At 35.7% G+C, this 24053-nt stretch overlaps 1 protein-coding gene across 1 annotated transcript in view; it reads right to left on the bottom strand.

Moving 5' to 3' along the window:
- LOC128861886 (protein still life, isoforms C/SIF type 2) overlaps nt 1–24053 on the bottom strand; it is a 418993-nt gene that overhangs the window by 280150 nt on the left and 114790 nt on the right. The window contains exon 5 of the mRNA XM_054100262.1: nt 13474–13605. Within this exon, the coding sequence (XP_053956237.1) occupies nt 13474–13605 (132 nt within the window). The remainder of the gene's footprint in view (nt 1–13473; nt 13606–24053) is intronic.

Raw genomic sequence — 24053 nt, 5'->3', positions numbered from 1 at the left:
AAATAAAATAAAATAAAATAAAATAAAATAAAATAAAATAAAATAAAATAAAATAAAATAAAATAAAATAAAATAAAATAAAATAAAATAAAATAAAATAAAATAAAATAAAATAAAATAAAATAAAATAAAATAAAATAAAATAAAATAAAATAAAATAAAATAAAATAAAGCTATTTTTACTTAGCTTAATAATACTTTAAATGGAATTAGCGTATTTGGATCGGACTTTCTGGTTTGGTATACGACTGATGCTTTGAAATAAAGAAGTTTAATTGTAAAGGAATACTGTTAAAGATAAAAACAAAAAAATATTTATGTAGATCTCAATTTGCTGTACAGAGTTGTTTTCGTAAATTCTTTATTATTATTATTTTATTATAATCATTGTTAGTAGCAAATTAAAAGAAAATAAGGAGCCTATGTATATATTTCTCTCTAACCATAAAGCTGAGAAAAGAAGTTTTTGAAGTGCAATATCATGCAGTGAATGTATCGTGAAATATGGCTCAATTAAAACATTCCGAACTTTTTACTTCATCTTCCCTTCTACTTTCTGCTGATTGCTTTTAAAATAAATTATTGCAGAATTGAAAGGTATTAAATATTTTATCGATAAAAAAATAAAAAAAGAGGTTGTCTGTAAAGTCGGTTTACTGACGATAGTTTAACGTGATAACGTCATAAGAAAATACTGATTGAATGGTTGCATTTTTCAAAAGAAAATTTTAATTTTATTTGTTTGATAGATATTTTGTATGGATATAGAGAATGAGTTAAGATTAACATAACATAACATAACATAACATAACAGAACATAACATAACATAACATAACATAACATAACATAACATAACATAACATAACATAACATAACATAACATAACATAACATAACATAACATAACATAACATAACATAACATAACATAACATAACATAACATAACATAACATAACATTACATAACATAACATAACATAACATAACATAACATTACATAACATAACATAACATAACATAACATAACATAACATAACATAACATAACATAACATAACATAACATAACATAACATAACATAACATAACATAACATAACATAACATAACATAACATAACATAACATAACATAACATAACATAACATAACATAACATAACATAACAGAACATAACATAACATAACATAACATAACATAACATAACATAACATAACATAACATAACATAACAAATTACCCCGTATTAAAGCACTTATCAACAGCTTTCATTTGATACCCATATTGCACATACACAACCAAAGGTTACCCGGGTCCACGTTTTGACCTATATCTCGAGACCCCAGTCACGGAGCGGCATGAAAAATACTCTGTACTAAAGCATTCACCAACAGCTTCAATTTGATATCCATATTGTACAAACACATTCTAGGGTCCACGTTTTGGTCTCTATCTCGAGACCCTAGTCACGGAGCGGCATGAAAAATACTCTGGACTAAAGCATTCACCAACAGCTTCCATTTGATACCCATATTGTACATACAAATCCGAAGGTTACCCGGGTCCACGTTTTGACCTATATCTCGAGCCCTATTTCCAAAATAAAATATAGTCCATGTTACTCGTGGAGGATGTAGCTTTCGAATGGTGAAAGAATTTTTAAAATCGGTCCAGTAGTTTTGAGCCTATTCATTACAAACAAACAAACAAAGTTTTCCTCTTTATAATATTAGTATAGATATGGTAAATATTACCATACATTTTTTCCTTCATATATAATAAAAAAATAATAATAATAACATTAAAACAACAGGTATTATTAACAAACTTGGTTTTATTTTAAATTCTTCAAGTGAATCAAATTAATAATAATCAATAAGAAGGCATATGCAAATACAAATACGCGAATTTATATATGTACATATGCGCATATACATACATATATACGCTCACTTAAGTAGGGGAGAGCAAGATGTCGAACGTTGCCGTTCGTTTGCTTTGTTTGCTTTGTCGTTCCTTCCGCGCTTTCGCTTGCAGTTCATTCAATGCAATGAGCAAGGTAACTACATATGAGCAAGGTAACACTAATATGAGCAAGGTAACACTAATGAGCAAGGTAACGACACATTTTTTCGTGCGTGCAGCCTGTTAAATCGAATTATAAGACGTTATCACGTCAAAAATTATAAATAAAAAAACTCCAGTTATACTCGTACATAAGTTGGTGTCAAGAGCTCCAGTTTAAATTTCGGTTTAAGTATTAACAAAATTAACTTTTTTAGACAAAACCAAATTCAAAATGAGTATTAACTTAAGGTATTATAAGGTTATAAACTTTTAATCTGAATTTTGAACGGAATAATTCGAGTTGAAAATTTGTTTTATGAAAAATGCCATATGTATCACTGCATGTCGTAAGAATTTAAAGCGAAATTTAAGCTTTAAAGATAATAAGCACACAACCCAGAGTTATTCTTCTTCCATTAACTCCACCTTCGTTTCTAAGCCACTGCAGCGATGTAACATGAAATTCATTGAATTTCCTCGTAGTTGGCTTTCGATTACCCTGCTTTGAGAATGGCCAACAACTCTATAACTGAGAGCATATGTACATAGAGAGTCGTATTCACATACATATGTACAGAAATACGTCGGTATTTAAGTGCGCTTCACCGCAGTTAAAAAAGGCTGCGATTGTACGAAACTGGCCTTTGAAAATACAATTGGAAGCACAAATTGAATGTCGATAGTTCCTCCAGTGGCAAGATATTCGCACAAGATGGTCACTATGCTCATGTGTAGGCATGTATACACACACATACATTTTCACTCACATCGCTTTCACATGTATATATGTTTATAGGCCAATGACGCGAACTCAATAGCGATCATAAGTGGAAATGAGGGAATGGGTGGCGGATGAGTAATCAAAAACTTTCAATGGAAGAGGAAGCTGTTAAGTGGCACAGAATAGAGAGATTTTAGAAGTGAATGGAGTTGTATAATTTCGTATATTTGTTAATTTCATTGCATTCTTGGTTTGTGTGATTAAAATTGTACATTGTGTGGCAATATACCGGTTCATTTTAGGCTATGAAGTCGCAAGAAATGGTCACTCTAAGTTAGAATACTCGTACGTACATACTATGAATGTAAGAATGTTTGGAAGGATGAGTGGATGAGCGAAAACTGTTTTCTTTTCAAGTTTTCTAGATGAAAAGGATTTGATTGTATGTCAGCATATGTACAGTGGTCACTTTTACTCCCATATATGTATGTTTCACTTGTTTAAAATTAAATACGTACAATTAAGTACTACGAGTATACATACATATATATATAAATTGTACCGTTGGTACTCAAGTAAATGTCTCATTGCACACAACAAATGTACTTATGCTTTGCACTGTCGGCGAGTGTTTGTTTGTGTATTCTCCATTATGAAAACATGCATATATAAATATATATGTAAAGGGTGATTTTTTAGCTATTATCTTTTTAAACAGTTGGTTTAAACAGCTTGCATTTTATTATACAAATGCGTGTTCTGTTAAGAAAGTTTATTGCGCGCTTCTTCCATTTTATGGTCAGTTTAATCGACCCACTGAGGCAGCTATTCGAGCTATTGTGACTAAATTTAGAACCAAATTTACATTATTGGACATCAAAGCACCAACATGCTTACGTAGAGTGCGAACTGAAGAAAATATCGCAGCTGTATCGGCCAGTGTTAATGATGACCATCAATTATCGATTCGTCGCCGTTCGCAGCAATTGGGCCTCTGTTACTCAACAACGTGGACAATTTTGCGTAAAGATTTAGGTGTGAAGCCTTTCAAAATACAGCTGGTGCAAGAATTGAAGCCGAACGACCTACCGCAACGCAGAATTTTTAGTGAATGGGCTCTTGGAAAGTTGGCCGAAGATCCACTTTTTATCGGAAAATTGTGTTCAGCGACGAAGCTCATTTTTAGATCAATGGGTACGTAAATAAGCAGAATTGTCGATTTTGGAGGGAAGATCAGCCAGAAGAATTGCAAGAGCTACCAATGTATCCAGAAAAGGTCACAGTTTGGTGCAGTTTATGGGCTGGAGATATCATTGGGCCGTACTTCTTCAAAGATGCTGCGAATCGTAACGTAACTGTGAATGGTGAGCGCTACCGTGAAATGATATCCAACTTTTTTTGCCCAAAATGCAAGAACTTGACTTGCATGACATGTGGTTTCAGCAAGACGGTGCCACATGCCACACAGCGCGCGTAACAATGGACATGTTGAGAGGCGAGTTCGGTGAACATTTTATTTCACGTTCGGGACCTGTGCCAAATTTGGACTAAGCGGATGGACCATTTAAGGCGCAGTCGCGGCCAACATTTGCATGAAATAATTTTCAAACATTAAATTATATGGACTGTATTATCGATTTAAATAAAAATGTCATGCATTTTTTTGAATTTTACTAGTGTTTTTTTTGAAAAACTTTCCTATAGCTCTTAAAAAGTCACCCTTTATATTTATATATATATATATATATATGATTGGCGCGTACACCCGTTTTGGGTGTTTGACCGAGCTCTTCCTCCTATTTGTGGTGTGCGTCTTGATGTTGCTCCACAAATGGAGGGACCTACAGTTTTAAGCCGACTCCGAACGGCAGATATTTTTTATGTATATATGCAATCAGCTGTATGGCGGGTAGCGCGCACAAAAATGCATGTGGATGCCATTTTACTGCTAGTATGGTTTTCAAAATATAGGAAAGATTAGCAAGTTTTTGTACAAAACCTTTTTTTTATAGCGGTCATAATTCGCTATGCAATGAATAGGTCCACTAAGTTTTTAGAGTTTTTCTCCTATAACACAAAGGATAGAAATGGAATTTTGAGAGTAATTTTGACATGACGTTACTTTATTGGAGCTACGAGAGAAAAGTTAGAGGTGAGAAAGTATCAAAAAGTAAACTTTTGTAAGCAACCAAGTAAAGTGAATAGAAAGAAAGGAATTGTTTGTAAACAAAGAGCTGCAAAATGTACTCTAAAATGACGTAAGCTCAATAAATTATTTTGTCAAAACATTAAACGCTGCTGCAAATTTTGCAATCCTCTGTATATTCTCACTTATTTGCATTCTTAGGTGAATTAAACTGCATGGTCCACTTTTTGTAGAATTATGGCAGAAGTTAGGCCTAAACCTGTTAACGTTGCGGCACTTTAATATTATTAAAATTCTAGAAACAAATGCAACACGGAGCTATGTTGTATTTATGTAGTGCTGCTATGCAAGTACGCAATGTAATCACACACTTACAGTACATACATGAAAAGGCATGTACTCGTATTCACGTTTTTGCATTAATAGTCGTCGGGTATTGTTAACAATGAAATATGGGTCGAGTGTCATATTAAAAAGCAACTGTGGCAAATGAGCCAACAGGGATGAAGAATCACAGCGAATGTGCAAGTATGTATGACAACAAGTGGCATTCGCATGGCAAAGAAGGGAATATAAAGCAGGGGTACTTATTACTTATGCGTGATATGTATGATTACATATGGTACATATGTTGAAGTCAGTAGTTGTTAGATGAAGAAAAAAATGCTATCAACAAATGCTTCGTCTTCTTTAGTTAAAATTTTACACAGAGCTGCCATTTCTTCTGCATGCGTGTATTTGTAAAACTTATAAATTCATAGATACATTTAATATTTTATTTGTGCGTGTATTTAAAACCATCCCAACACAAAGGGATATCAATTTTATTTTGTAATAGGTAAGAATGCTTTTTTTTACATTGTGCTTTGATATTTTAATAATATTTTGATGCTATTCATTGCATTTATTTAGGAACTATTTAACATCATTCGGCGGAATGAAAGCATACCACGCAATATTAAGAAGATATTTCTTAAAAGATTTTAAAATGTAATTATTTTCAACTTCGTTCAACTTTTTGTTACATTTATTTCACTGAAGGATTTTTTCGTTACAGTACCTACTATTTTCCTGAAGTTTCTCATTATTTCTCATAAAATTATGGCAATAAACTTGTATGAATATATAACACTTTTATATCGAAATATATACTGTAGAAACTCGAAGCTCGGACTTGGTAAAAGTATTGAGGTTGTCGTAAGTACTCAGGTTTTTTTCCAATAAATGGTTTGTAGCAATCGAAGCTTACTTGTTTTTTTATATTAATTAAATACACTTTAAAGCGAAAAGTTTCATTTACAATTAAAGGAATTTTCGATTTTGGTTTGTTCAGAGCCGCACTGCTCATGAGCCTCTGCAGTGTCATAACATCGTTTAAGGTAGTAGTCTGGTAACTTATTTTGAAAATTTCGAATTTGGGTTTTTTACATATTTTGAAAGTGCGATATATTGGTAATATACTGTACAAATTTTAGACCGAAATTCGAAATATTGACGAAATTATAGCACATACATGAGAGCGGCTCGTACTTGCGCGCGCTAAGCCGCTAAAACTTTAAACGCGTTTTTCTCAAAACAACGTTTTTCCGGATGGCCGTCGTGGAAACAAATTTTTTATTTAACGGATTGAGCTGAAATTTAGATATGTTTTTCTACACATCAATAGTTCTGGCGGATGGTAGATTTAATTTATTTTGTCCCTAACTTTCCATTTTTTAGTACGATTTCCACTTTAAAAAAAGAAAATTTTCTTACGAAGTCCGCCATTTTGTTATTTTTTGTGAAAATCGTTTGATCTTACTACCCGCCAGAACGACAAGCACACTGATTAATAAGAAATTTGTTTTTTCTGTTTTGTTTCAGATGACCAGAAGTGACGAAATCACGCCGGCCAGCCACTGTACCTCTTTTTTGCCGCTTGCTGCAGTGTACAAAAATAGTATTAAAACATTAAAAAAAAAACATTTTTTTGTACACCTTCTGATAGCTTTAATAACATATCAGAAAATCAAAACGATTGAATTTTATTTTCCCTTCCAAAAAATGTCCCAAACATGGTCTCAAAAAACTTGTAAGTTACCAGACTACTACCTTAATCAAGCATTTGCTCTGTCCAGTGCAAGCGTATATTGAATGCTGATACTGACCCACCGATGTAATTTTATGCGTATATAGCATCCCGTTAGTTCCTGTTTCCTGTTTCACGGACAGTTTCGTAGTCTTCATAGCAGTATTCTTCATTTAAAGCTGTGGGTTACGAACGAGGTTCAACAATACATTGCTCTATTTCAGATTTGGAGACTCGCTGCAGTGGTTCATCAGCTATCTATAATCGTAGCTCTGAAAGAGGTAGGATATCGATCCAATTTCAGCCTGTCGCTTTTTTAAACAGTTTTTGAAACGATGACCGAATTGAAGTGGCGCAAGACATCCCATAAACCGGCTAAAAACATATTCTATTTTCAGGACAATATTTCCCAATGATTCATCGATAGTTTCTCGACGAGCAAGAATGTGACTTAAGAGGGATTTTTTGTTGTTCAATTAAGTAAGCCTTACAAAGTTTTGATTCTTGGGCCCGATTAGAGTAGTAAAGTTAGGAGGAAAGCACATTACCGATGTTTGGCTGTCGTAGCTCTTTAACTCGCTTTCTTTGGGATAACATGGAGATTTGCTTTTTGAGAAAGATTTTGACCACGAAGGAACTCTCTTACTTTTATTTAAGCGATTTTTGATTAAAACAGTATTCTCTGTTTTGAAAAAAAAAAAAAAAAATGAACATACCTCTGGAACAAATACTCTGTAAAACCATTCATCAAATAAAGTTAAGGTCATCTAAGCACTTTTATTTCCTTTCTAGACAACAGGCACATCATTAAAATTTTTTGATGAACGCGGATTCGCCAAATTCCCAACAAACTTTATTCTTAATTTCTTATTCCCAGCAGAATTTGTACAAGGAATGAACGTTACTGTTATGCCCAGACCGGAAGTTTCTTTTATGCGCACAGAAGTTTTATCGGGTACGAGCTTCCAAAATAAGCTATACTCGTCGGCATTGTACCCTATGATCAGAAAGTACCGGGAATGTTAAAAAAAAAACAGAGTCGAATTTCAGGCAATTCTTTTTTATCTCCTTCAAATATGACCCGTCTGAAGCAATACACATGTACCAACGCTTAACCCAGTCCTCCATGCACCCCTGGTAGGCCGACGAAGGGATGGCCTGCAGCTCCTTCGTTGCATTCTATTTGATCTCATCTATCGACTGAAATCTCCTTCCACGAAGTAGTAACTTTGGGAGAACAAAAAGAAGTCGCACGGGACCATACCAGGTGAATATGGTGCTTGCACTATGGTATTTCCTTGGTGTTTGGTCAAATAATCCAGCACAATTTGGGCTCAGTGCGATGGCGCGTTATCATCATGCAAAATCCAAGAACTGTTTGCCCATATTTCCTGCCGTTTGCGAGATACAGCACCTCTCAAACGTTTCGAAACGGATAAATAAAATTCTTTATTGACTATCTGGCCCGATGGAAGGTACTCATGGTGCACTACGCCTTGGCAATCGAAGAAAACAGTCAACATTACACCCTCCCGGTACTTTTTGATCTTAGGGTATAGTTGCGTTTTTGTCAAACTTAGACCCATAATTCATAAATTTGTCCAAAATAGGTTGATAGTGTCATGGGGCGACCGCTATTAGAAAAACATATTCTTCATTTGGTGTTTCACAGAGATTCGAGCCTACGTTCTCTCTGAACTCCGATTGGTAGTCACACACCAAGCCATTCGGCTACATAGATATGTATATAGATTAAAAAAAATGTATTCTGTACATACAAAATATCTAAAAATAATAAAAGTAATGACAGCAGCACCCAAAGGCAACTAAATTATCAATTCAAACAAGCAGGAACTTTTAGTTTCCACCTTCCTCTTCCTCTAGCTATTTCACACCGCATATAATGTCATAAATGAATAGCAGAGCTAAGACCAAAATAAAATAGCGCCAAAGATCGAAAGTAAAACGAAATAGAAATGCAAATTAAGATGAAGCGACGAAAATTTAAAAAGTAAAACAAAACATTTGTACACCAGAGAGCTGATTGAAGAGGCAAGGAGAAGAGGTACAGAGAACACACAGTAACATGGTTTTGTGTAAGAACATATGGACGTGTCCATACATATATATATATATATATATATATATATATATATATATATACATACATTGTATTTATTGCAAATGAATTTTGTATGGTAAATATTCATGCGGATGACAAAGTGGCGTGTACATCTACACTGATTGGGTCACTGGAGAATCAATTGCAATACTTATAAATTATACATATACGGATTTGTTGGTTGACCGGAAAGAAAATATACCTACGAACATAATATGACCACATGACTGCATATGAAACCTTAACAAGGGAGTGTAACTCAAGTGGAATGAGATATAGGGTTTTGTAAGAGTCAAACGGACTTGGAGTGCAGGCAGTACTCAACCATCATAGAGTTGCAATATGAATGTATGAATATGTGAGTGTGTATAGATGTGTGTTTTTATTTGCCAATTTGTGTGTAGATTTGTAATTGCAATTTGTGATTTGTCTTCTTGGTAGAAAATTTATGCTACCATAGAGTATTCCTATGAGAATAAAGGCACGCACACATGCACACAAATAAACAAGTCAGCAAATAGTATTCCCTGTAGTGATTTTGAAATACTATACATACATTTTGTCACTGGAGCGTGAATGATTTGTAGCATATTTTGCGGCGTAGATAGAAAAAAATAGTAGCTGCAGCACAAATCACATCGAGTAATGAAACACAGGGTGGGCCATATAGCGTTTGCTTTTTGAACCACCTATTTTTTTGAGAATGGTAACACAAATGACATGCCAAATGTGTTCATAATTTACTTAAAGGTTTGACATTTACGAAATGGGACGCTATACGCTTGAACGAAATTGGGAAATATTGAAAACCTATTTCCAAAGTGGTGAGTCTTCTTCTTCTTTTCTGATTTTCACAACGGTAGCTACGTCAATAAGCAAAATTGTCGGATTTGGGGCTCAGAAAATCCACACGTTACTGTAGAGAAGCAAATGCATCCACAACGAGTCACTGTTTGGTGCGGCTTTTGGTCTGGCGGCATCTTTGGGCCATTTTTTTTCGAAAATGAGCGAGGACCCGCGGTTACAGTAAATGGCAAGCGTTACCGTGACATGCTCAACGAGTTGTTTCCAAAAATTGAAGAGGATGACATGGACGACATTTGGTTTCAACAGGACGGTGCAACTTGTCACACTGCCAAAGTTACACTCGAACTTTTGTTTACCGCTTTTAAATTCCGATATCAATTGGCCGCCTCGGAGCTGTGATTTAAGCCCGTTGGACTATTTTTTGTGGAGAGCCGTTAAAGAAAAATGCTATGCGAACCATCTAGAGACGATTGATGCTTTAAAACACGAAATCGAAGTTGCCATTCATGAAATTGGAGCCTAAACAATAGAAAATGTGCTTAAAAATATTATTTTTCATTCATAAATGACAATGTTCAATCTTGAAAATAAAAAAAAAAGTTTGAAAAAATATTGATTAGTTTTTGTTTTATAGCCGATTCAAAAAGCAAATTTTACATTGCCCACCCTATATATGTAATACATTTGTATATGCATATGTGTGTTTATGTATATAACTATCTCGAGAAGGAACAATTTTGCGGTCATATGTATACACATACGCACTTATGAATGTTTGTATGTAATATACATTTGTGGGCTAACAATTGTTGGTCAGTTGGATTTAGTAAATGATAAACTGAGCAATAAAATCAAATACATGTCGAGATTTTAAATGTTTAACTATAAAATTCAGTTCTGTACGAGTTTGATCCCTAGCAATTTAAAAACAGAAGCAAAAAGTGCCTGATTAAATCAAGTTCATGAAAGACATCGCAAGCAGAAGGTGTCCATCAACGTTAACACAACTGCGAGTGAAGCTACTTAAGAAAGTAATTTTTCTAATGGCGACTGCACCGAATGTATCAACTATTTCACACAGCGCCCTCTAAACCGACAACTATTTATAACATTTCTTCAACTCCATTAATTTATATGGCACAACTTGCGATTTTTCTCAATTGAATCACGAGTATGTCAACGCCTGGTGTGCTATTTACAGTCTGTCTAACAAAAGCGTGACCGTCATAACGTACAAATAATTTGACCAAATCGATTCTAACAAATTAATTATAATATTTATTATACGCGACTCATTCAATAAAATTTATAGTCGAGTTCGAGTACCTACACCTTTTGGAGGCTTGGGCGTACTCCTCTTCCTATTTGACCCAAGTTTTAAGTAGACTCCGATCAGCAGACGGCTTTTTATGAGCAGATCTTGCAAGGCAGTAATACACTCCGAAGATTGCCATTGCCTGCCGAGAGACGACCGCATTATTCTATCATTTCGAGGTTTTTTTAATGTGCTCCGGAATTTTTGGTCTCCTGCACGTAAACGTCCTGGAATCGTGCCTTTGTACACGAGTATATGTATTAGCAACACTTTTCCTTAAAACTGCTTCAGCTGCACGCCACGGTTCGGCATTGTCACGAACAAATCAAAGATCTACTGATACTGCTGTAGAGAGGTATTCTTTTGGGCCTCCTCCGGGCGAAGTTGCCAACATTTTTAACTTCGGTATACTGTTGCACCCATTTATTTATAAACTTCTTTGACTTCTCAAATAATTTGCTTCACATGCTGGTGACATTTTTGGACATTAATGGTGTGTGCATAGGAACACTGGTTCAAATTGTTTTGATACGCGGAACTCATTTTGTAAAAACAACTTACGCTTTCTAAATATCGAACAAAATAACATTTTTTATAATGGCATCCAAAGTTTGAATTTTGCCAGTTACGCTTCTATTATACAGACTGTGTATATTCAACTGCTTCTGCTTTTACTGCACTTAAGAGCGAAATGATTGTGGCAGCGCGATAGCAAAACCAATTTCACTTACATAGTAGTGAGAGTGCATGATTTTCATCAAACAAAACCCGCGTAAAACATGACTCACATAGACGTTGACTTTTGAGTCACTTTTAGTTAAACAAACAAAACTGCGAAAAGTACAATGACTTTTAACTTAAGTAGCATGTATGTATATTTCATTAACTGGTTAAGATGGCAGCAATGCAGTAAATCAACTTATTCGCGTATGTTTTACAAGTACATGATTTATCATTCCAAGCTCATTTTTATATTCAAGTGCTATAAAGTTTTGTATGTATAACATTTTGTTATAAATTCAGGAAAAAGCATTTTTTTTACTCAATTTCCACTGGCATTTTTCATATTAATACTAAAAATTAATTTACTTAATGTTAACCAATGAACGTTAATCGGTGGATTCTTCTTCTTAATTGGCGCTACAACCGCTTACGCGATTTTGGCCGAGTTTAACAAAGCGCGCCAGTCGTTTCTTTCTCGTGCTAACCGGCGCCAGTTGGACACACCAAGTGAAGCCAAGTCCTTCTCCAGCTGATCTTTCCAACGCAGAGGAGGCCGCCCTCTTCCTCTGCTACCACCAGCTGGTACCGCATCGAATACTTTCAAAGCCGGAGCGTTTGTATCCGTTCGGACGACATAACCCAGCCAACGTAGCCGCTGGATCTTTATTCGCTGCGCTATGTCTATGTCGTCGTAAAGCTCATACAGCTCATCGTTCCATTGTCTGCGATATTCGCCGTTGCCAACGTGCAAAGGTCCAAAAATCTTACGCAGAATCTTTCTCTCAAACACTCCAAGCGTCGCTTAATCGGATGTTGTCATCGTCCAAGCTTCTGCGCCATACGTTAGGACGGGCATGATGAGAGTCTTGTAGGGTGTTAGTTTTGTTCGTCGAGAGAGGACTTTACTGCTCAGTTGCCTACTTAGTCCAAAGTAGCACTTGTTGGCAAGAGAGATTCTACGGTGGATTAACTACCTGTTAAATTTATCGACCACATATAAAGGGCTTTTTAATAAGAGGTGTTATTTTGATATTCAAAGAAAAGTGCTATTTTTTAAGAGAAATGATCGGATGTTTATTTCATTATAAAGAGGAAGGTTTGCCGTAAATAGTGGGAAACAACATCAGGCAAATGACCACCACGACCACGCTTACAGGACAATCTCCTTTTCATGAAATTTTCCATAACCGAATTGCAAAGTGGCTGCCCTATGCCCTCGATAGCCTCACGAATTCCATCTTTGAGGTCTTGAATCGACCCTGGGCTGTTGGCGTAGACCTTCTATTTCACGTGGCCTCAAAGAAAAAAGTCACAAGGTGTTAAATCACAAGATCTCGGTGGCCAATTATGATCACCTCTTTGAGAGATAACACGGTCAAATAAAATGTCTTATATCAAATAGAATTTTAACGGGAGGGAACCGTTTTTTATAGAACTTACACTTTAAATTAGTAAATGTGGTATCAGACCATGCCATTAATTGAAATTTTAATTGCATTTTTTCACTTACCGATTCAATGGCTTTTTCCAAGCGGAAAATCTCTTCTTGCAAGAGATGTAAGGTTCCAGTTTTTCCGCGATGTCGTGCGAATGCTGCAGCACAAGCACTATGAATACTGTTTACCCAGTTTTCCAATTCAACCTGAAAATTAAAAAAATAGAAATATATTAAGTTAATGTACTTGTGAGTATCCCCCAGAATTTTATATTAAATACGGTAAGCACCCGTTCCACGCAAACCACTCTTCTAGTTTTGATAATGGAAAGGCCAGAACTACATGCATAAATATATTGAAGATATGTGGAAAAGGCTCGAAAGAGTCCCTAGAATGAACCCTTCGAGCCCGCTGCAACTACGAGTTCGACTGACAAGTTATACGAAATGCAGATGGTTGCCAGAATGAAAGTGTTCCTGTATGTAAAAAAAATAGCTGCATTGTATGTTGCCTGCTTTGCTGTTGCGCCGAACTTGCCGTGTGCCAAAAATACGATATATAGAATACAAAGATGTGGCCAACAACTAATCGCTAATCGGCTTTTAGTGAATTTGAAGAGACCAGCTGGCTTGCTGACGTAATAAGTAATATGACATCGGATTATTTACGGCAGAGGTCGACAGAAACTGAGACTGTGTTGATCATATAAAATTAACGCCCCTACCTATGTGTATTATTTCGTTGCAGTCTGAACAATAACTGATTGGAAGACCGTAGGAATAAATACGTGTGAAATGAGCCTCCTATGACGTAGCGACCAAAGATATTCCCACAACGGACGCAACGCACTCATTGTGATAAGTTTATTGTCCTAAGAGTACTTTACCTCGTTGGAAGACATGCAAATGGAATATGCGAAAACGAGTTCTCAGTTATGCAGAAATTGTGTGGGTTGTTGAGAGCATTTAGTGCCTCCTTTATTTCTGGACAGTAAAATTAACCAACAAATATATGAAATTTATAAAAATTAATAGGGCACAAACAGAAATAAGATTCCAAGTGTTCCGAATAGGATTAAAGGCAATTGGAACATAGCGGAGATATTATTCTACTTTTCAAAATTGGAATAAAGTGTATATAAAATATTAAATTTTAAAACCAATAACCGCTTGAAAAAATTATATTGCAGAGTTATTACTCTGGTCTAGCATATTTGACGGTTTATGAAAAAAATATGAATATAACATAAATATAATATTATGCTATAATACCGAATTTTCTCATAATTTTTGTTCCTTTGTTTGATTTATACAATATGAAAGTAACTTAATAAAAAAGTAGACGATTTTTCAATTCGTTGGCTACGTCATAAGTCCAATCTTGTCTTTTCGATCCTCAAAGTTTCTACATTCTGCTATTTTCCTATTATGAAACCTGTGGTACACATTTAAGCCTGCAATTTTTCATAAGACCCGGTTGGAACGTAAATAGTGTAGCAACGAAAGCAGCTGTCATAATTGGCGTATCCTACTATGAAGGATATTTGTCTAATAAATATTTTTTTTTATTTTTTGTTTTGGCAAATACACATATAACGCTTTTAGAAAAGTTCTTTTGCAAATCTTTGCGATGACTCTATTCGGATTTTGACCGTTGATTATGACAGGAACAAGGTTCCAGATCTATCACTTCTCTCACTCCCAATAATTAGATGGGGGGGTAGGTGACTTAACTCTCCCAACTTTTAAAACCAAAACATTGCGATCATCAATCAAATAATTCACTCTGCTAATTGTGAAGATTCACGTGCACAGCATTTCTTGCGCAGCAATTATCTCCGTAGTCAAATCGTATATATCTATTTACGATTGTTCAAATCGCTTTATTCAAGTAACTGATTTATAGATTTGACGATTTATAACGTTGTTGTCAGCTAACATCATATTATCTTCTTCTCTTTTTCTGTAACGACTTTGTATTTGCATGGAATGCCTGTTTCTCATTGCAATTTACCGGTTTGGATTCAGTGCCTCTCCGCTCCCCTTCTTTTAATGGTTTTATTCTTAATACTTCTATGGAAGGCAAACTACTGCGGGTTTCCATGGCTATTACGAAATCCCCATACTGCTTAGGCAAACTTGAGATCAATATTAAATGTTCAACTCCGAGAGCTTGTCTATCGCTGACTTAAACTTATTGATGTAGCTGCACATAGCTTTTTATAAAGCGATACGTTTTTGACTGGCACTCTGAGTTGATGCACATCTTTGAGCTTCTTCCATGCGCTCGCTGCTGTCGTGCAGTGCTTCAAGTAGCGGAACTGCGATGACTTCACGCTCAATGTGATCATTGCCACTGTTTTTTCATCGAGAGCATTTCAGCTGGCCGCCTCTGCTACTGGTCGCTGTACGCCCATCACCTTCCCTGTTTCTGCATGCAACTACACGATGCGCACTTGGATGCTCCAGGAGTCATAATGACCTTGATTCAACTTTTCAATTTGGTACATGGACCCCATGGTGACCCCGCAAAACGCACGCAAATTGCAAATTCAACAACAATTTTTTAGTTTATTGATAGACCGATTTCTAAAACCGCGATAGCATCGAAGGTGGGCCTATAACCTGTTAAAATCGCTTTATTTAAGTAATTGATTTATAAATTTGAAAGTAGAAAAATTACAAGTAAATTTGATTGTTTATATGAACATATCTGCCAGTGTGTACGCTTGCAAGCAATTTGTATTTTCTCTTTACTATAGAGTCGCATTGGAATCGAATCTATTTTCAAACAACGGTCACTAAAATTTTTTTCATCAGCACTAATAGAAATTTTTACGAGAATTGAAGAACAAATTAAGCTTGGGAATTCTTTACCTGTGAGGAATAAGTTGAAATATTATTTTCAAGGGTTATAAGGGTTTTGTTGTTTTAAAATATAATAGAATGCAGTAATTCAATTCATCTGATTCAAAAATATATTTACTTGCAATGACTAATACTTCTGCCTGTAAGCTCTTGCTTATTTACAGTGTAGACGCAGAAGGGACCATGTTTAAGAATGTACTCAGCGACAACAGGAAAACATTTAATTTTAAAAATCTATTCAAACAGTTTGCTATGTAAGTGAATACGTTCCGAATTCGTAATGTTTTACCGGCGCCTTTTTACGTTTCGAATAAATTTCAATAGTTTTTTCACAAGAAAGACTTAATTATTTTTTTAATTGCATATTTTTCAGCATGTTTTTGATATTTTAACCATTCAAAATCATGTTTTCACGTTCAAAGTGACTAATCATTTTGCAAATTCGTGTGCAAACCTACAAATTTTTAATAAATACTTTGAAACCATAATGCGATAGTTTTAATATCGGAGGTGCAGGAGGTTTATATGTAGAAACAGGGGGTGACGAGAGAGAATTCGGAACATTTGCATACATACGACTGCTTTGTGGATAGGAATAACATTTATCGTAACTAAAAAAACTAACATTTATTGTAACTAAAAAAAAGTTATTAATTTTCCTTTTTAGTGTCTTCTGATAATTGAATTTCTTTGAAAGATACACACTTTTGAAACAAAATACAAATTTCGATATTTTAGGGAGCGGCATCTACAATAAAAAATATTTCTTACCCCTGGAACCACTTATACTCGAAAGGTAGTAGATTTGTTTTGTGACTGAAATAGCGGTGGCCCCTCGATGGGGAATTGCAGGCCTCCGAGTATATTTTTGGTATGAAAAAGCTTCTCACAAAAAACCATTTGCGGCTTGGAGTCGGCATAAAACTGCAGGACCCTCCAAATCAAGACGGACACCACAAATAGGAGATGCTCGACCAAACACCCAACAAAGGGTGTAAGCGCCAATATATACCTATACATATTTTATACCAATCAACGATTCTAAAGAAACTCATACACCTACCCTGGCGTGTTTCGTTGGTTGGACAACCTTTATATACATTCTGTCAAAAAAATATCGGGAATTGTTAATTTAAATTTTTTTCCCTGGAACGCTCGTACAACTGTCCTCTATAGTGTTTGAGCGTGATCTGTCAATTAGCTTAATTTTTAAAATTTAATTATATCAGACAACCGCAGGTCTGCTCGCGATTTTCACTACGGATAAAAATAACGAAGAAACAATTTATTTTAAATTTTGAGTTTTGAACGGAATTATGTGTGCCGAATCATTTAAAATGTTGCAGAAAGCCTATGGCGAGTGTGCTTTATCAAAAAACACGGGTCTACGAGTGGTATAAGGCTTTTGCAGAGGGCCGAGAAGTCGTGGATGATTTGCTCCGATCTGGTCGCCCATTAACGTCTACAACGGATGAAAATGGCACAAACTCAAAGAACTGGTGCTGGAAAACCATCTTTTTAAGTTTGAAGGAGGCAGCTCATCACCCTAGCGTGTCTCACGAATCAATTCGCAATATTTTACACCATCAGTTGGGCATTAGGCGGGTGGCTGCTCCACTCCTTACAAGAGTCTAATTTCCTTAACAAAATTCATCAGAAAAAGGTGGCTGAAGACATGCTTGAGCAAGTGAATTCAGACCCAACGTTTATCCAGCGCCTAATAACAGGTAATGAGACATGGGTATGTGAGTTTGACATGCAAACCAGTCAACAGGCGGCTGAATGGCGCCAAAACCCCAAAAATCCCGTCATAGTCGGTCGAAAGTGAAAGTCATACTACTCGTTTTTTGAGATTATCATGGTGTTTTGAACTCGGAGTTCTTTCCGAATGGTTGTACGGTAAAAGTTATGCGACGTTTGAGAGAGAATGTGCGTAAGAAACGGCCCAATTTGTGGAAAGAAAACTCATGGATCTTGCACCATGATAACGCACCGTCTCACAAGACTCATATTGTAAACACTTTTTCATCCAAGAACTCGACAAATATCATCTAACCACTACAGTGTTCACCGGATTTAGTTCCCTGTGACTTTTTCCTTTTCCCCAAACTTAAATTGGCACTCCGCAGACGTCGCTTTGAGTCGATACGGGCCATTAAGGAGAATTTGCTGAAGGAGCTTAAAAGGTGCTTCGATGATTGGACTAACCGTTAGCGTATGTATCTTGCTTAAAATGGAGCCTATTTTGAAGGCGACAAAATAAATTTTGATGATTAAACAACTATCTTGCGTTTTATTGAACAATTCCTGGTACTTTTTTGACAGAATGTATGTATGCATATGAGCAAAGTGTAACGGTTCGATTCGAATCGCAGAGGGAAACTTTTTTAATTGCTCCATTTTATAAAGAAAAATATTTCTAAACTGCCATTAGTTAAATAGGCGACTAACCCACGCTTTATATTTGCTCAATTGAGCAACTATCTCTACCGACTGTAGATATATTTTGCCGAGAAAACTTTGTTTTCCCGACATGTGTACGAAAATCGCTTGGGGCATCAAAAATAAGTCACGTAAAATTACCAAAAACAGTGCCAAAGACAAAAACTAGTGCAAACTCTTTAGCTTTCAGCGTAGCGCACAATGGTAACGCCCCAGGCATTGTGCATGCATTTTCACCCACACACACCTATACCTATATATGTATTTGCACATGCACTCGTACATGTAGTTGCAAGCAAGTTTTGTTAGCGGGCGTCCATGCTGAGCTTACACATACAGGCACACATTAAAGTCGTATATTAGGCGTGTTGTGTGCATTAGAGTTTCTGTAATATTTTCTGCGAAGTGCGTTGAGCGAGGACATTTCAGAGGCTCTTAATAGTGCACCAATGCACGGAGGAGTGTTTGTATGCTGGCTGACTGACTGTAGGCGATGGCCACATTCATAATTAATACTTACAACATATGCATTTCGAAATCTTCCTTCACACTTTCACACAACCATATGTTTCTAGCATAGCATTCTCATTTATATATACACATAAACACATACTCGTATGTTGAAGTAGTGCAGCGGCTAATATCTAATTGTGGCAACGAACATTGTAAGTAAAGCTGTCGCCTTTGCATTTCATGGTTGGCAGTGAGTGCTAGATCGTATCTGTACTAGGTAGAGGACGAATGGTCGAATGGCTGTGTTTATGGTTTATATGTAAATTGCATGCAAAATTAAATACCTAGTCGCGACCGTTGGACATTCACTTAAATACTTTAAAATGCACTGCGTTCAACACCTGCATTGCCAAGCCTTGCATTCACATGCATACATACATACATATGTATGCGTGTATGAATGTGCTGTATAAATATTCTAAAACTACCACATGTCGCTGGTACGGTATACACACACGAGGATGTACATACATACATACAAATTGAACTAACAAAACCAAATGTCCGCGAGCAATGAACTTCTATAGTATTCGCTGCTACTGTTTTTTGTGTTGTGCTGCCTGCAGCTATTCGCAATGCAAATAACTTTCCTATTCATTGCCTTGGCATACGTGCACACAACCGTATTTGACTATATTTGCATGTGTGTGTAAAGTATGTGGCTGTATGTATTTAAGCGAGTTTATATGAATGTGTATTTGGCGGTGGGCCGATAGAGCCGATGAAGGGCATACAAAGCCTTTGCCGTTGACATTTCTCACGCAAACATTTTTCATCGTACCTAATGATTATTAAAGTTTATGTGTACATACATATAGTACGCCAACCCGTTTTAAATTTTCCATTTCGTATCAATTCTCTATTTTAGTATAGTTAAAGCCGACCGACTGTGTTGCGCTCGCCTATAGATTTGTAAATCGGAATTGCCCAATTGATCTGCTTAAAGTACGCTGGCCATACTATCGATCTTTGGGATAGACCTTAGTTTTTCAAGCTTGTTGAAGTAATTCAATGACTCTTCTTCAGAGCAAACTATTTATTACCATCCACTCTGACAGCCAATCTACAATAAAAGGCACCACCTTGAAAGTATCGATCACATGCGTAAGACTCTGAACGAACTAATTTCGCAATATTTCGGGTGTTTTTAGCTGCATATTAACTATAGAGATGTTGTTGTAGTTGTTGTAGCAGCATAAACATTCCGCATACTTACATACGGGGAATGCTGCTGGAGTGACAGTCCTTGGCCAGATATACATAAATCCGGGTCGTTTCGGTAACGTAGAACCGACTGTCGTGGAAACGTCACTTCGACTCTGAACTATCGAGATCGATAACTGTGATTTGACAGCTGAGACTGACGAACTGTGCTGACTCTTTTGTTCAGTAAGGTTTGATAAGTCATCATAATTGCCTAACGTCAGATCAACATTTCCGAATCGTGGAAATTTTAGTTTGAAAAAATAAATCTGTTCGTGTAGTTCATAGAGCACTGACGGCATCATCGGCCCTTATTTCTTTCGAAATGAGTAAAGAGCTGCTGTTATGGTGAATGGCGAGCGCTATCGAGCTATACTGATTGAGTTTTTGTTCCCAAAAATTAGCCCGCTAATCATTGACAACATTTGGCTTGAAGAAGTCGGCGCAACTTGCCACACCGCGCGCTTTACAATCGATTTATTTGACAAATGTGATGGAACATGTAACTCGTAGTCGCGACGGGCATATGCCGGATTTCATATTCAAAAAATACATGCCATGAAATTACATATATAGCAGATTATAATAAAAAAAATCCATTTCAACAATATCTCTATTCTACTTGATAGTTTCCCCAAATTTATAAGCCAATCAAATACGCAGTATGACCTTCGAACCTTGAATATTCGCTGATGGTAATGGCTTATTCAGGTAACGCCAGAAAATGTGAGTATGCAGTACTCGTTATTTCGATCCTTAAAGTACCCTTACTACAAATATTTTTGACATTCTAAGAAGGGATGGCCATGTTGTTTCTGAAAGTGAGGCGAGCAGGTGATTTGAGAAATTTTTTATAAATTTAAATTTGGACTAAATAAGTGATGCTTCTGTAGGTGAATCATTACAAAAATAATATTACGCGTTAATTTTTAATTTAAAAATAAAAAAGTGAAGATGTACTTGCCTCGAAAGCTATCAAGGGCATATGGCAGACCAAGTTAAGAGTTTAATTGTGTTTGTGACCAAAACTTTTAAAATTCTCTTAACTATCTGCAAGAAATATATTTTTAACACATAAAGGTGGGGAGTCGACTAAGTTTGGACGAAATTTATTAAGTCATCGAGATACGTGCACATTTACCCATTTACTGAAATTCTTCTTTAGTTATATTTCTTTTTGACGTGATAACGTCTTATAATTCGATTTAGCCGGCTGCACGCACGAAAAAATGTGTCGTTACCTTGCTCATTTGTCGTTACCTTGCTCATTAGTGTTACTTTGCTCATGAGAGTTACCTTGCTCATTTGTCATTACCTTGCGCATTTGTCGTTACCTTGCTCATTTGTCGTTACCTTGCTCATTGCCGTTACCTTGAATGAACTGCAAGCGAAAGTGCGGAACGAACGACAAAGCAAACAAAGCAAACGAAAGGCAACGTTCGACATCTTGCTCTCTCCTATTTAAGTGAGCGTATATATGTATGTATATGCGCATATATATATATATAAATTCACGAATTTGTATTTGCATATCTTATTGATTATTATTAATTTGAACTTGAAGAATTTATAGAATGAATGCTAACTGGGCGAACTTGAAGAATTTGAAATAAAACCAAGTTTGTTAATAATACCTGTTGTCTTAATGTTATTATTATTAATTTTTTTATTATATATGAAGGAAAAAATTTATGGTACAATAATATTTACCATAAACCTTATAAGATATGTTGTATACTAATATATGTATATAAACATGCATATACATATACAATTTCACGCAATTTTCAAAAAGAATAAATCTATATGTAAAGATGCATACAAATCATATGGACATATCAAATATACGAATCTATTCCGTACGCAAGCAAATGTAAGCTAATGTGCTTGAATTGCAAGCGAGAGCGCGGAACGAACGACAAAGAGCACAATCGGCCCCCGCGTTCGGCAACGTTCGACATCTGGCTCTGTCCTACTTGAGTGAGCATATATATGTATGTATATGCGCATCACTACATATTATAAAACAAAGTCGCTTTTTCTGTCCCTATGTCCCCTTATACGCTTAAATCTTTAAAACTACGCAACGGATTTTGATGCGGTTTTTTTTTAAAGATAGATTGATTGAAGAGGAAGGTTTATATCTGTATAATGTGAAGAAATATATAAAGGGGGCGTGGCAATCGGTCAAAATGTGGCAAAAAAACATAATTTTTTTGTTTTCACGGCCATAAATCATAAACGAATCAACCAATTAAAATGAAACTTTCTTGAAGTTTAACTTTGAAATATTTACTTTCGTTCTGCATCAAAAAAAAATAATTGATTTATTTGTTATTTAACCAAAATTGTTTAAACAAAAGCAGCTCTTTTTCCAAAAAAAGCTGTTTGTGTGTGTGTTCGCTGTCAACCGAATGAAGCAACAGGCGTTAAGCGATAATCTCACCACACCTCATTAATGTTGAATTACATCGTATGGTGACGTATGTATGTATGTATTTACGAATCGCTCGCATTATTTCATTTCGGACATATGTACATATGTATCTGTGTATGTACTGAATTCCATGTAATTATATGTACATACAATTTTACAGCGAAATAAAACGCTATTTTCACGTTCTATATTAGTAAATCGCACATAATTAAAATACAGTTTTTGAATAGTTTTTATTGATTCGGAGCGCGTTTAGTTTGATATCAATTCCTTACAATAACATTTTTTGTCATTTACCTTTTACGACAACTAATAGCTTATTTTCGAAGCGATTTCAACAAATGGGTACAACATTAATCCTTATCCAATTAAATACCTTAAATGCATTGTTGTTTTCATATAGATCTATGTATATGGCTCTTTACAGCATATAATTAAAAACAATATTTTTCAAGATATTACAACAGTAATTAATAATTGAGATCTACCGGAAAAATTGCGTTAGCTGTTGCGTCATCCGGCATTGCCGCTACTCTTTTGGAAAGAGGCCGAACCACACACTCTACAATGAAGCACCCGCTGAAAATCGCCACCGATGATGATAACAGCGTCTTTAGTGTTTCTAGACAGAGCAATACAGGAAAATTGATGCGTGACTGCTCATTAATAGTCTGGGACGAAGCTACCATGTCAAACAAGACGTCTGTGGAAGCACTGGATAGGACAATGCGCGACTTGCGCAACAAAAATGCACCTATGGGTGGATGTACAATTCTGTTCTCAGGAGATTTCCGTCAAATCCTACCAGTTGTGACTCGAGGAACACGTGCTGACGAAATAAATGCTTCGCTAAAAAGATCCCACCTTTAGTCGTATGTCAATAAATTAGAGCTTAAAACTAATATGAGGATTTCGTCATCTTCACGTGAGAACAGGCTATTTCCAGAGATGCTGCTAAAAGTTGGCAATGGAGAATTAACACAAAGTGAGGGAAGAATTAACCTAGAAAACCATTGTGTTTTGGTAGACAACATCCAAGAGTTAGTCAACAATGTCTATCCTGACATTGATAACTTAAGTTATAAGGCAATTTCTTGGTTTAAAGAAAGAGCTATTCTGTCACCAACTAACGAACAAGTAGATAAAGTAAATAACTTGATTATTTCAAAGATTGATGCGCCGACGAAAATAT

The sequence above is a fragment of the Anastrepha ludens genome, chromosome 4 (assembly GCF_028408465.1).
Source record: "Anastrepha ludens isolate Willacy chromosome 4, idAnaLude1.1, whole genome shotgun sequence".
In the NCBI taxonomy this organism is placed as follows: Eukaryota; Metazoa; Arthropoda; class Insecta; order Diptera; family Tephritidae; genus Anastrepha; species Anastrepha ludens.
This window is presented reverse-complemented; position numbering and strand designations above follow the sequence as displayed.